General features: G+C 34.4%; 1 protein-coding gene across 1 annotated transcript in view; it reads left to right on the top strand.

Moving 5' to 3' along the window:
* The window catches only part of tut7 (terminal uridylyl transferase 7), a 47,688-nt gene extending 34,495 nt beyond the window's left edge, over positions 1 to 13,193 (top strand). Inside the window, exons 23-30 of the mRNA XM_073951661.1 lie at positions 183 to 360; positions 729 to 776; positions 3,137 to 3,228; positions 3,302 to 3,417; positions 5,278 to 5,459; positions 6,219 to 6,271; positions 6,397 to 6,463; positions 9,834 to 13,193. Of these exons, the coding sequence (XP_073807762.1) occupies positions 183 to 360; positions 729 to 776; positions 3,137 to 3,228; positions 3,302 to 3,417; positions 5,278 to 5,459; positions 6,219 to 6,271; positions 6,397 to 6,463; positions 9,834 to 9,898 (801 nt within the window). The 3' untranslated portion in view covers positions 9,899 to 13,193. The remainder of the gene's footprint in view (positions 1 to 182; positions 361 to 728; positions 777 to 3,136; positions 3,229 to 3,301; positions 3,418 to 5,277; positions 5,460 to 6,218; positions 6,272 to 6,396; positions 6,464 to 9,833) is intronic.
* Positions 13,194 to 14,630: the final 1,437 nt, after the last annotated feature.

Raw genomic sequence — 14,630 nt, 5'->3', positions numbered from 1 at the left:
TTTTTTTAAGCAAATATTTTTAAAAGGATAAAAATTTCACAGGAGAGCTAATAATTGAATACTTTTATTTATTTTTTCCTTTAACTGTCTGTGCTACTGTTTCCTGAAATTCTTTGGCAGGCATGCTTTGTCCATCTGATGTAGTAGTTGATGAGTGTGGGTTGTTGTTGTCGATTCCTCAGCACAGACACTGGCCGGAGTACAAGAAGAACCGGGAGTCGGTGGGTGAGCTGTGGCTCGGCCTGCTGCAGTTTTACACTGAGACCTTCGACTTCAGGGAGTCTGTGATCTGTATCCGCAGAAAAGAGCCGCTCAGCACCTTCAAGAAGCAGTGGACATCCAAACACCTCGCCATCGAGGGTAAAAACAAAACAGACTTGTCAAAAGTGACCTGAAAATATACATTTGTAAAGAATAATGCGAAGACAAAGTGACAGTGTGTAATATTTTACTAATTGTTTTAGTAGATGCTAGTATTCAGCATAAAGTGCAATTTAAAGACTTAACTAGGTTAATTAGGCAAGTTAGGGTAACTTCTAACTTAAGTGTTCATTTTAGAATCAGTTTTGTTTTCAATGACTACAAATTCCTTGCTGACTTTAGTTATCTTTTTGATGTTGCTTTTCACTGTATTTACAGCAGCATGGATGTGCTATAATAATATTAACACGCATGACTATTAATACATATTGGATTGTATTTGATCTTTTGTGTTTTTCTTCTTTCAGATCCGTTCGACTTGAGTCATAACCTTGGAGCTGGTCTGTCCCGGAGAAGTCAGTCACGTTTTAATTTTTTTATTTTTATTTTACACTGCATGTGTTATCCTTTATTAAAGCTCTAGTTTTGACTGTTGCATTGCATCTAGCTGGGTTTCCATCATCCTGTGTTGTTGTACATTTTGGAGTATCGCATTGAGAAAACAAGTGATTCAAGTGCCAAATTTTTAATAAAAATCCCTTAATTCGCAAAACAAAAATCTTTTACGATCACTTGAGGTGGTTTTAGACTTTGTAAAAGGTTAATGTCAATAACGGGACATGGAAACGCATTTTCTGAATAAACTTTTATGCTGCGTTCACACCAGACGCGGAACGCGCTTCAAAGGCGAGTGATTTACATGTTAAGTCAATGCAAACGCGTGAATAGACATCCTGCGAATTGCACGAATGGTGCGGTGTAAATGGCGCACCAATGGCGTGATGCCAATTGAGTGTTTTGTGCGTTTGACGTGCTTAACGCGCATTTCACTTGAATCACTAGAGTTTGAAAATCTGAACTTCAGCGGACATTCGCTCCGCGTTAACCAATCCGCTTGTTAAGTGTGACGTCAGACGAAGCGGCTTCCGGGTCCAATCGCTCTATTCAACTGAATGGGGAGACTCGTGAAATGGTAATAATAAACTTTTACAAACGATTTAATGCTTTCGAAAATCACTATCACAGTATATATGTCCATGCCTAATATCCGACGGCCAGAAAGTGATTATTTTTTTATAAATTGTTAAATTTTTGGTATTTGTTATGCAGCAAGCCCAGAGATTGTTGTGTACACTATGATTCTATATAAAATTTACTTTAATGTGTGATAGGAATAAAACGTGATCATAAACACTCAAATGAATGTCGGCTTGGACCCGGAAACAGTATTAAATACGTCACAAACACGTCACCACTTAACAAGCCATTTAGCAATGAAGCTAGAGTCACCGGGCAGACAGAAGCCCTGCCCATCACGTGAATTCGCGTCTGTTCTGAAGTGAATTTGACTCGCGAATGAAGCTGGGTTTGACGCGCGAATGAAGCGAGTAACCTCAAATGTTCATGCGGCTATTTACGCGCGAATATCGCGATTTCTCAGCGCTTTCCGCGTCTGGTTTGAACACAGCATTAAAGTCCACATAAAATCTAAAATAAACATATTGATTTTGTTAGCTCACATTGCTAGTTTTGTGCTAAACAATTCATCTGTACATGTCAATATGAGGAAAAACAATAGTTTGCCCTTGTAATGTTTCATTGAAATCTGAAAATGCACTTCCTGTTTGTTTTCAGTTAAATTCTCAGATTAAGTCTGTTTGAGGTATTGGGCGTGGCTAACATACTTAACCACACCCCTGCAGCTGTCAGTTTTGACGAACAGAAATGGGTGAGGAGGAGGAGTCTGTTAGGTTGTAATAACTTTCCACAAACCCTTTTTTCCCATCTTTATGAATGAAACGCCTAGTTTACTACATCCAATCAGCTAGCAGTTTAAAAGCAAGCCACGCCCACTGCTTTTCTATTTAATATTCCGTTTCTCTATGAACTGCGTCACAATACAAAAAAACTAAACTGTCGCAGCTTCTGGTCCATGCAGACTTTAACATAGCGAGCTCCATTATTCTTGCCTTGTTTACTGTTGGTTGCTAGGTTACCAATACTACAGTTAGCAGCTCTCTTTTTATCAGACTAAATACATTTTAGGCTTATAATGCTGCTCTGTGCAGTCGAATAAAACACAACATAGTAAAGCCTCGCTGCTGATTCCCTGTTTTCTAGAAAACCAAACCGAAAATTGAGGGTGTGACATGTCATTAGCATGAACACACACTCCGAACACTAGTTAAAAGTGCTTATTTTTTTACATTTGAATGTTCTTACAAAAATTTAGGACAATATGAGTACATATTGAATATTGTTGGGATTTTTTTTTAGAGAATTTGGAATCATTGTTTTTGGATATTTTAATGACAAATGTCCTACATATTGTGCCTTTTTAATTAACAAACTAACCTAAACAATATTCAAAAACAAATAAAAGGGCACTTTCTTAAATAGCTACAAAATATCCAATTAGAAACTAGTATTTAGCTTAAAGTGATGTTTAAAGACTTAACTAGGTTAATTAGGCAAGTCATTGTATAACAGTGGTTTGTTCTGGAGAAAATCGAAAACAAATATTGCTTAAGGAGGCTAATAATACTGACCTTAAAACTGCTTTTATTCTAGCCGAAATAAAACTTAATAAAAAGACTAAATAAAAGACTTTCTCCAGAAGAAATAATATTATAGGAAATACTGTGGAAAAATTCCTCAACATCATTTAGGAAATATTTTGTTCCCTGTGTATCTGATCTGGACGTGTGTTTTCCAGTGGCCAGTTTCATCATGAAGGCCTTCATCAATGCCCGCAGAGTTTTCGGCTCTCCCGTCCGAGTGTTTCCTCCAGATTACTCCAATAAAATGGTTTGTCTCCACCCCTGATGCTGTCAGCTGTATTCGAGTTGATTTATCGTACTGAAGATTTGAATGTTTGCAGGAGTATTTCTTTGACCCAGAAGTGCTCACTGAGGGAAAACTTGCACCCAATGACCGCTGCTGCCGTATCTGTGGGAAGATTGGCCATTTTATGAAAGACTGTCCGATGAGGAAGAGGTAATTCGGCACTATAGGACATGATAATACTTTTTTTTCTGTTTAAATTTAATACTTGTAGTGCTTTTACATTTTGACTAATCATTTCTAAATTTGCTGCTGCAAATGTGAAGATATTTGTGGACGAAAGGCTTATTTTGAGATGTATACAGCATATGAAAGCTGAATAAATAAGCTTTCCTATTATGTATGGTTTCTTATTGTTGGACAATATTTGGCTGTAATATCAAATATTTGGCTGTAATATCTGGAATCTCAAATCTAACTATATAGAAAAATCACCTTTAAAGTTAATCAAAAAATTTTCATTTTCTGAATTTCTTCTTGGAGGAGGATCTTTATTGATTATTGGCATCAAATAAAAATCTATAAATTTGACTCATTGCAATGCATTGTATTGTTGGCAATTCCCACAAATATACAAATGCAACTAGAGACTGTTTTTGTCTTTTCAGGATTTTTTTGGATGGATTGATTAATTTATTGATTGATTTTTATTTATTTTTTAAAATGTATTTATTTAATTTTATTTTATTTGAATTAAGTATTGAGATGATCACCTTTAAAGTTGATAAAAAATTAAGCTAATTAAAAATAATTGTTATTTCATTTAAATTAATTACAGTTTAATTTAATTTTAATAGATAAAATTGTAATAATTTTTTTGAATGTATTTATAAATTAATTTTTTTTTATTTAAAAGTAAATATTGAGAAAATCACCTTTAAAGTTTATCAAAATATTTAGTTAATTAAATAAATAATTATTATATGTTTTATTTAAATTAATAACATTTTATTTAAATTACAATTTTAGTTTATAATTTCATTATAATTTTTAATTTAATTTTAAATATTTTATTAATAAACTTTTATTATCCATATTAGTTTAATTTTATTTAAATCTAAATATTGAGAAAAATCTCCTTTTAAAGTTAATTTAAAAATTAAGTTAATTAAAAAGAATATTTATTTAATTTAAATTTAATAATTAAAATCCTATTAATTAAAATATTATATTGTTGTATTTAATTTTATTTCAATTAATTTAATTTTAATTAATTAAATGTAAAAAAAATATTGTATTCATTTTAGCTTAATTTTTTATTTATCTTTTTAATTTGTTTAAATTAAAATTTTATTCGTTTAAGTTGGATTAATTTATTTTATTAAAATTTAATTTGAATTTTGTTTTACTAAAATATAAATATTGAGAAAATCACCTTTATAGTTAAATAAAAATAATGCATAATTTATTTAGTTTACCAAGGACTCTGCATTTAGCAGGATTCAGCAATCTCAAGGATATTATGTTTTTCACAAAATGCGAATGAGTGCCATGAATGTGAATCAACTGTTTTCAACATTAATATCAGAAAACTTTTTTCAAAATTATTATTATTATGCATATTAAAATAATTCCTGGAGGATCAAGTGACACTGAAACTGCAGTAACAATGCTGAAAATTAATAAAGTAATAAGTAATAAAACACATTTTGAAATATGACCAAAAAAATGGTTATTTTGAATTGTAATATTATTTCACATTATTACTCTTTTGTGGTTTGGTGGACACAAGAGACATTAAAAAAATTCTTAGATTTTTTTAACTTTGCATGTATAAATCCTTATTTAATAAGATTTTGTATGCTTATAGCTACATTTTATGTATTTTATTTTATTTTAATACATTCTTTATTCAACCATCAAGTCTCCATATAGTGTAATTATACAATTCTACATCTGTTGTGACATCTGAAAATGAGAGCATTACATATGCGATACATAAATACTGTATTAATAACCAAACACCAAGATTTTGTTTATGGATTTTTTTTTTTAAATTTGTTTCAAATGAAGGCAAAGACGTGATAATCCCGATGGTTTCTTCAGTGGCCGTGACATGAACCGATCCAGCAAAGTAATGACAGACGGCAGCCCGTATAAAGACACACGGTGGAGGCAGAAAGAGGAGAGATGCTGTTTTCTGTGCGGCTCCAACTCTCACATCAAGAGAGACTGTCTGCTGTCCAAGTCTATAGGTGACCGAGTTCATCATTACATTATATGACCCTAATACCTGATATTACCTCTCATGTAGTGTGTAATCTAGCTGTTTGGTTGGCAACATTTCAAAAATCATGATGTACATCAATGGAGTCATTGGCTGCATACTTCCCTACTATACAATACATTAAATACTGTATGCGGACTGAGTAGTATGGCCGAATCAATATATTGGAAAAACAGTAAGTGGGAACACAGCTAAAAGTTCTTATTTAAAGTTTTTGTCTTGTTCCTAGTCCAAATATCTCAAAATTCCTCTGTCAAGAAGTATTTTCTAGACAAGCAAAGCGTACTGTCTTGTTTTAGGAAATAATATGTGCAAATTAAGTAAGTTTTCCCCTTAAAACAAGCAAAATAATCTTACGTCGAAACAAAAAATCTGATTATTTTGCTATTATTATGATTATTAATTACTTTTTTAAGAATGTATGGGTGTTTCCCAATGATGGGTTGCAGCTGGAAGAGTATCCACTGCATAAAAAAAAACATATGCTGGATAAGTTGGCGGTTCATTCCGCTGTGGCGATAAGGGACTAAGCTGAAAAGAAAATGAATAAATTAATATTATTGTTGTTATATTATTAGCTTTGGTGTGTATGAACCTATTGTACGAGACTTATTAAGACTAAATCAGGTGTATAGTATGTGTTAGCATTTATCAGATCTAATGGGATTCACCTAGTGATTGTGTTTATCATAAATAAAGTCATCAATGTGGTGGTGTTTTTTTGCAGAATCCTCTCCAAACACCTACCAAAGAAGTCCTGCATCAGACAGGGACAGGGTGGTATGTGCGATTAGTGTCATTTCACTACTCTTACAAGTTTTTACAAGTTATCATTATGTGCTAATACTGTAGTTTGGTGTAGAAAATGAAGCTCAGTGGATCTGTTGTTGTTTGTGCTTATTTAGGAAAGTCCTCATCAGGACAGGAGGAAGAAGAGGAAAGCCAAAAGGATGATTTTGGGTCCTGAAGCCGGTGAGTGTACAGTGCATCCGGACAGTACTGATAGCGCTTCACTTTTTCCACATTTGTTTATGTTACAGCCTTATTCCAAAATGGATTAAATTCATTGATTTCCTCAACATTCTACACACAATCCCTCATAATGACAATGTGAAAAAAGAGTTTTTGAAATTGTCACAAATTTATTACAAATAAAAAGTTTCCACTGATCATTCCTGAGATGTTTCAACAGCTGAATTGGAGTTCACCTGTGGTCAATTCAGTTGATTGGACATGATTTGAAAAGGCTACACCTGTCTATATAAGGTCCCAGGGTTGACAGTGCATGTCAAAGCACAAACCAAGCATGAAGACAAAGGAATTGTCTGAAGCCCTCTGAGACAGGATTGTCTCGAGGCACAAGGCTGGGGAAGATTACAGAAACATTTCTGCTGCTCTGAAAGTCCCGACAAGCACAGCGGCCTCCATCATCCGTAAGTGGAAGATGTTTGGAGCCACCAGGACTCTTCCTAGAGCTGGCCAGCCATGTAAGCTGAGTGATCAAGGGAGAAGGGCCTTAGTCAGGGAGGTGATCAATAACCTGTTGGTCACTCCGTCTGAGCTCCAGCGTTCTTCTGTGGAGAGAGGAGAACCTTACAGAAGGACAACCATCTGTGCAGCAATCCACCAATCAGGCCTGTATGGTAGAGTGGCCAGACGGAAGCTGCTCCCCGCCTGGAAGTTGCCGTCTGAAGCACTCCCAGACCATAAGAAACTAAATTCTCTGGTCTGATGAGACTCGAATTGAACTCTTTGGAGTAAATACCAAGTGTTACGTTTGGAGAAAACCTGTCTCCCAAAGCACACCGCCAAAATATCAATGGAGTGATATACACACACCTCAGATGTGCTTTGTTTTCTAATAATTCAATGGATTAATAAGTTTTTCTGCTTATCCTATGGTTCCCACAGGTATTTTAGACTTTTGTCATAATTTTGTCCTCAAACTGCTCCTGTGTGTAGCACTAGTTTCTTTTATCATCTCATCTAAAGTCTTCTGTTGTGTTTTGATTGGATATTTGACTGTTGTACACTGGGAAAAATGCTGTTCTTACTTAGATTTCTGTCTTGTTTCTAGTCCAAACATCTACAAATTCTTAAATAGGGTTGGGTATCGTTTGGGTTTTTTCGATACCAGTGCTAAATCGATACTTTTAAAATGGTACCGGTGCCAAAACGGTGCCTGAACCGATACCTTTTAGCCACAAATTTAATCGACAAATCAAGCAAAATAATCTACCAGTGAGGTCAGCAAAATAATCTTATTTTTCGATTTTTGATAAGATTATTCTGCTGACCCCATTGGCAGAATATTTTGCTTGATTTAAGGAAAAACTGTTAATTTTGGCATATTATTTCTTAAAAAAGACAATAAGTTTTGCTTGTCCAAAAAATGCTTCTTGATTTTAGAACTTTTAGATATTTGGACAAGAAACAAGACAAAAAAATCTAAGTAAAAGCTTTTTTGCAGTGTAGCTGGGCCTGTCACAATAATCAATATATGGATTTATGGCACAACACATGGACATGAGCTTAATCATTTTTGGTGATGCAATATATATCGCCCGTGCATAAAAAACCATTCTAGCAACACTTTAGCTGATTGCGCAACATCTCTATCTCTATTGGAGGTTTCAGTGTCAGTATGTCTATAATATTTACTATAAATGACTATAGTATATATTCATGTGGGTGTCTGACGACCGAAAATAGATCTGGTTGCAGATATCACAGCCTCTGTTACTCTTATCTTGTTAACATTTATTATTATTGATTTAGGATATGCGTTTTCACATTCTGACTCCAATGACTGATCATTAAACTGTTAAATTACTATGATTAAATGAAATATTCGTAAGAATAAAACATTGTGTTCTGTTGAAGAGTGTACTCGCACTGTGAAGATATTATTTAGTCATTCTGGGTGCATAAAATGGTCTTAAAATGACGATTATATCGTGTATCGCTATGTATCGTACAACAAAAAAGTTTGATATTGTGACAGACCTAGTTGTAGCTGTGAAATCACTGAAATCATTCAGTAGTGTAGTGTAGAAGTGATCTGGAGCTGTAATGCGCTCAAAACCTGCCGGAACTACTTTAGCTGTGCCTATAAACAACGGCATGCCCTAAAGCAGGGGTTCCCAAACTTTTCAGCCTGCGACCCCCAAAATAACAATGCCAGTGATTCGCGACCCCCAATATCCTCTGAGGTGGTTATAAATACAGAAACCTTGCATGCAATGACGCAGACACACCAATTAAATTTGAGTCAGTGCTGTAAATGTGCCAGAAAGTATAACCTGATGTTATAAAATCAAAATGCATCTGACGCTATTGCTGCCTTTAATATAATGTAATTACCCCAGGGGTCGCAATCCAATAGAACTAGTAACTATAAGCTACTATAGTAACTATATAGTATATAGTAACTATAAACGACTATTTTTATTTTCAGTATAGTTATGGATAAAATATGTTAATTCTTATGGTTTAATAAAAATAAATAGATTTTTGGAAATCACCAGGTGACCCCCCCTTCATTGCCCTGCGACCCCTCGGGGGGTCCCGACCCCCACTTTAAGAACCACTGCCTTAAAGTGCTCATCAGCCAATCGGAGTTGAGCATTCTACAGCCCCTTATGTAAAATATGTAAACAATTACTATTAAAACTAAACCTTAAAAAGTACTATGATTACTTTACATTAATGACAATAAAATAATGCTAGCAATCCGTTGTATTTTCAAAAGCCTAATAGTAATAATGGGATAGATATATAGTTGAAGTCAGAATTATTCGCCCTCCTGTGAATTTATTTAGATTTTTAAAAAATATTTCCCAAATTATGTTGTAACAGAGCAAGGATTTTTTTCACAGTATTTCCTATAATATTTTTTCTTCTGGTGAAAGTCTTTTTTTTTCGGCCAGAATAAATAAAAATTAAATCAATATTATTAGACCCCTTAAACAATATTTTCTGATTGTCTACAGAACAAATTATCATAATTTGCCTTATTACCCTAACTTGCCTAATTAGGCCTTTAAATGTCACTTTAAGCTGAATATTAGTGTCTAGTCTAATATTATTATTAAATATTAAATATATTATTAAATATCTAGTCTAATATTATGTGCTGTCATCATGACAGATAAAATAAGGGGGGGGGTATACAGAGGGACTAATAAATCATAGACGAACGCAATTACATATTTTAACACAGAGGTCATCGTAATGTTCGGATCGAATGTTTTGATTGGACGAACTTTATACATGAACTGTACACTAGTCCAAATGCATTGTTTGTTCTGAGACCTTTCCCCCCTCCTCTGTTATTTTCTAGGTAGTCTTTCTAACAGACACTCATCCTTGAGTACATCTGTGGAGAAGTGGAGCCCTTTTAAGTGACCCTCAGAAGTGAGCATCAGGCTGAAGAGTGTTGATCTCCAGTATTATCCAGTTAGAACACCTCCATGAATGTGCCTTTTACAGGTGTCTAATTTTTAGTTGTTTTTCTTTTCCTTCCTCTATTGTGGAATGAATTTGACGCTTCATTTTATCTGTTTTAATTTTATTTTTTAATTATAAGTCCAGTTCATTACAGTGCTTTGTAATTTAGATCTATCGTAGCCCCCATTGTGTGTTTACAGTTTGCTCGAATAGTTTTAGTAGGAACATTTTGCACAGTTGGGCGTCTCGTGTGTGTGTGTGTGTGTGTGTGTGTGTGTGTGTGTGTGTGTGTGTGCGTGTGCGTGTGCGTGTGCGTGTGCGTGTGCGTGTGCGTGCGTGTGTGCGTGTGCGTGCGTGTGCGTGTGCGTGCGTGTGCGTGTGCGTGCGTGCCCAGCAAGCATGTTTTGTTTTTAATAGATGTCTAAACAGTCAACTTGGCTAAAACAAGGCTAAGGTTGGGCTGCCAGTGAAAATCTAATAGACGTCTAAGAACAGCCCAAAACTAGACTAGTCATTAAATAAACAGAAATGAATGACTACATGTATATAGTCTGTCTATTTATTTGACGACTAGTCTAGTTTTGGGCTATTCTTAGATGTCTATTAGATTTTCACTGACAGACCAATTTTAGCCTTGTTTTAAAATACGTCTAATAGATGTCTAATTGATGTCTAAACATAGTCATCTTGGCTAAAACAAGGCTAAAATTGGGCTGTCAGTGAAAATCTAATAGACGTCTAAGAACAGCCCAAAACTAGACTAGTTATCAAATAAACAGAAATAAACGACTACACGTATATAGTCTGTCTGTTTATTTGACGACTAGTCTAGTTTTGGGCTATTCTTAGACGTCTATTAGATTTTTACTGACAGACCAAGTTTAGCATTGTTTTAAAAGATGTCTTATAGATGTCTAATCGACATCTAAACATAGTCGTCTTGGCTAAAACAAAGCTAAACTTGGGCTGCCAGTGAAAATCTAATCGACTTCTGAAAATAGGCTAAACTATTCATCAAATAAACAGAAATGAATGACTGAACATATAAAGTCTGTCAAATCTTGACGACTAGTTTAGTTTTGGGCTGTACTTAGATGTCTATTAGATTTTCACTGACAGCCCAATTTTAGCCTTGTTTTAAAAGACGTCTAATAGATGTCTAATAGACGTCTAAACATAGTTATCTTGGCTAAAACAAGGCTAAACTTGGGCTGCCAGTGAAAATCTAATAGACGTCTAAGAACAGCCCAAAACTAGACTAGTTATCAAATAAACAGAAATGAACGACTACACGTATATAGTCTGTCTGTTTATTTGACGACTAGTCTAGTTTTGGGCTTTTCTTAGACGTCTATTAGATTTTCACTGACAGACCAATTTTAGCCTTGTTTTAAAATACGTCTAATAGATGTCTAATCGACGTCTAAACATAGTCGTCTTGGCTAAAACAAAGCTAAACTTGGGCTGCCAGTGAAAATCTAATCGACTTCTGAAAATAGGCTAAACTAGTCATCAAATAAACAGAAATGAATGACTGAACATATAAAGTCTGTCAAATCTTGACGACTAGTCTAGTTTTGGGCTGTTCTTAGATGTCTATTAGATTTTCACTAACAGCCCAATTTTAGCCTTGTTTTAAAAGACGTCTAATAGATGTCTAATAGACGTCTAAACATAGTCATCTTGGCTAAAACAAAGCTAAACTTGGGCTGCCAGTGAAAATCTAATAGACGTCTAAGAACAGCCCAAAACTAGACTAGTTATAAAATAAACAGAAATGAACGACTACACGTATATAGTCTGTCTGTTTATTTGACGACTAGTCTAGTTTTGGGCTTTTCTTAGACGTCTATTAGATTTTTACTGACAGACCAAGTTTAGCCTTGTTTTAAAAGACGTCTAATAGATGTCTAATAGACGTCTAAACATAGTCATCTTGGCTAAAACAAGGCTAAAATTGGGCTGCCAGTGAAAATCTAATAGACGTCTAAGAACAGCCCAAAACTAGACCAGTCATCAAATAAACAGAAATGACTGACAACAAGTATAAAGTCTGTTTATTTGACGATTAGTCTAGTTTTGGGCTATTCTAAGACGTCTATTACATTTTCACTGACAGCCCAAGTTTAGTCTTGTTTTAAAAGACGTCTAATAGACATCTAAACATAGTCGTCTTGGCTAAAACAGCCCAATATACGCCTTGTTTTAAAAGAGGTCTTATAGATGTCTAATAAATGTGTAAACATAGTCGTCTTGGCTAAAACATGGCTAAATTTGGGCTGTCAGTGAAAATCTATTAGATTTCTAAGAATATTTTAAAACTATACTAGTCATCAAACGAACATGAATGACTATTTGACGACTAGTCTAGTTTTGGGCTATTCTTAGATGTCTATTAGATTTTCAGTGACAGCCCATGTTTAGCCTTGTTTTAAAATACGTCTAATAGACGTCTAAACTTAGTCGTCTTGGCTAAAACAGCACAAGATAAGCCTTGTTTCACAAGATGTCTAATAGACGTGTAAACATAGTCGTCTTGGCAAAAACAAGGCTGAATTTGGGCTGTCAGTGAAAATCTAAGAATAGGCCATAACTTGACTAGTCATCAAATAAACCGAATCGTCAGACTTTGTGTAGTCATTCGTTTCTGTTTATTTAACGACTAGTCTAGTTTTGGCCTATTTTCTTTAAAAGACGTTTAATATAATGTCGTCTTGGCTAAAACAAAGCTAAAATGAACAGAAATGAATGACCACACATATTACATCTGAATAATCTTAATGACTAGTCTAGTTTTGGGCTATTTTTAGACGTCTATTAGATTTTCACTGACAAGCCCAAATTTAGCATTGATTTATTCAAGCTATTTACGTTTGGATGTCTATTATACGTCTATTAAACACAAAAATGTTTGCTGGATGTGTGTGTTTGTAAAAAAAAAAGCATTTTATTTTGTAAAAAAAACATGTACATGCGATGTTTGATAGGGTCTGTGTATGTTTACACTTATGCTAATAATGATGCTGAGCTTTTTTCATCGTGCGATTTCTGTTCAGCTGGGCTTGGTTTTAGTTCTTATCACTTTATTTGATATTTCTTGCTGAATGAATTGTGTATTTTTGGAAAGGCTGCATTGCATTCTTATTATTTTTTTTATTTTGCAATGTTAATAATATCAATTCCCTCCATACTAGAAGATCAACTGTGTTTTTTTTTTTTTTTTTGTGGCAATAAATAAATTTTGTCATAAAGACGTCTGCGCACTTTGTTCTGGTAATTGATTTACATGTTATGTCTGCAATGATGAGAAATGTTAGCTCATCTGTTGCTACTGTGGTGGTAGGCCTGTTGCAATAATCAATATATTGACGTATTGTTCAAAACATGGACATGACATCAGTCGTTTTCGGTGACGCACTTACAATTTCCCACAATGTTTACATCTAAATGAATGTCACCAACAGTTAAGCTGATTGTGCAACCCTTGTCATCTCATCTAATTTGTGTTAGGTCCTTTATTTTAATAAACATCAGCTGAAGAAAAGACAAACTTTCACCGTTTTTTCTGATGCTTTGGATGAAGTTGTTAAAGTGAGCTCTGTTTCAGGCGGCACTGACCTCTAGAAAAGTGCAAAATGGCAAACATTCATAAATATCGCCTAATAAAGTCTTCATGACATCACAATTTACTATATTTTGTAGGGCACATTGTTAATTTTAAGGTGAACAATTAATCAGCTATTAATCCACTACATAAAAATGTGTGTTTTGTTTATTTTTTATCTAAATATAAGTATTTAACTTTTATAATTGCAGTTCTCCACTGATGATGTCAGTTGCATGGGTTGGGCTTAAGATGCATAGCCACGCCCCTCCAACCATTAAGCCACGGTCACTCCAGAGCAGAGGTGTCCAAACTCGGTCCTGGAGGGCCGGTGTCCTGGAGAGTTTATCTACAACTTGCTTAAACACACCTGCCTGGAAGTTTCTAGTATATCTGGTAAGAGCTTGATTAGCTGCTTCAGGTGTGTTTGATTAGGGTTGGAGCTAAACTCTGCAGGACACCGGCCCTCCAGGACCAAGTGTGGACACCCCTGGTTTAGATACTTGCATTAATAGATTTTTGACGAGGTAAATCAAACTACAAGGCCAGTGAGTGTACGCGAGAACTACACTTGTGTAATAATTGAGTATATACAGTAATTATGCGATAATTATAACATTTGACATGTCAGTGTGATTCAGGCATATTTAAGTCATAGGATGGCATAAAGGGTTGATTGGTGATTAGCATGAATCAAAATGTGCAGGTATTAGTCAAGTTGCATGGGTTTAAATACATATTGAATTTTCTGTATAAATTTCAGGTACATTTCCTGGGTTTATTGAATGGACTTGAGCTAAATAACAGTACTATTGTTTTGTGTAGAGCTAAATATAACCAAATTAAGCAATTTTCTCAATTAGACAACTGAATAATAGCATTATTCTTTTCCCTTACAAATATTAACCATGGTTTAATAAAGCAAAAGTGTAGTAAACATGGTTTATGGTAGATTGATTAGCACTTGTATTACCACAGTTGGTTGATTTGCTGTTAGGTTTGTTGTAATTTATTTGTAGTAAAATCATGATTAAATGTGTTATTTCCCTGTTTATTGGTGTAAAGCAGCTTTAAAACAAGCACTAC

This window comes from Danio rerio, chromosome 5, assembly GCF_049306965.1.
Source record: "Danio rerio strain Tuebingen ecotype United States chromosome 5, GRCz12tu, whole genome shotgun sequence".
Classification (NCBI taxonomy): domain Eukaryota; kingdom Metazoa; phylum Chordata; class Actinopteri; order Cypriniformes; family Danionidae; genus Danio; species Danio rerio.
The sequence above is the reverse complement of the archived record's forward strand: the minus strand, read 5'-3'. Positions and strand labels throughout refer to the sequence as shown.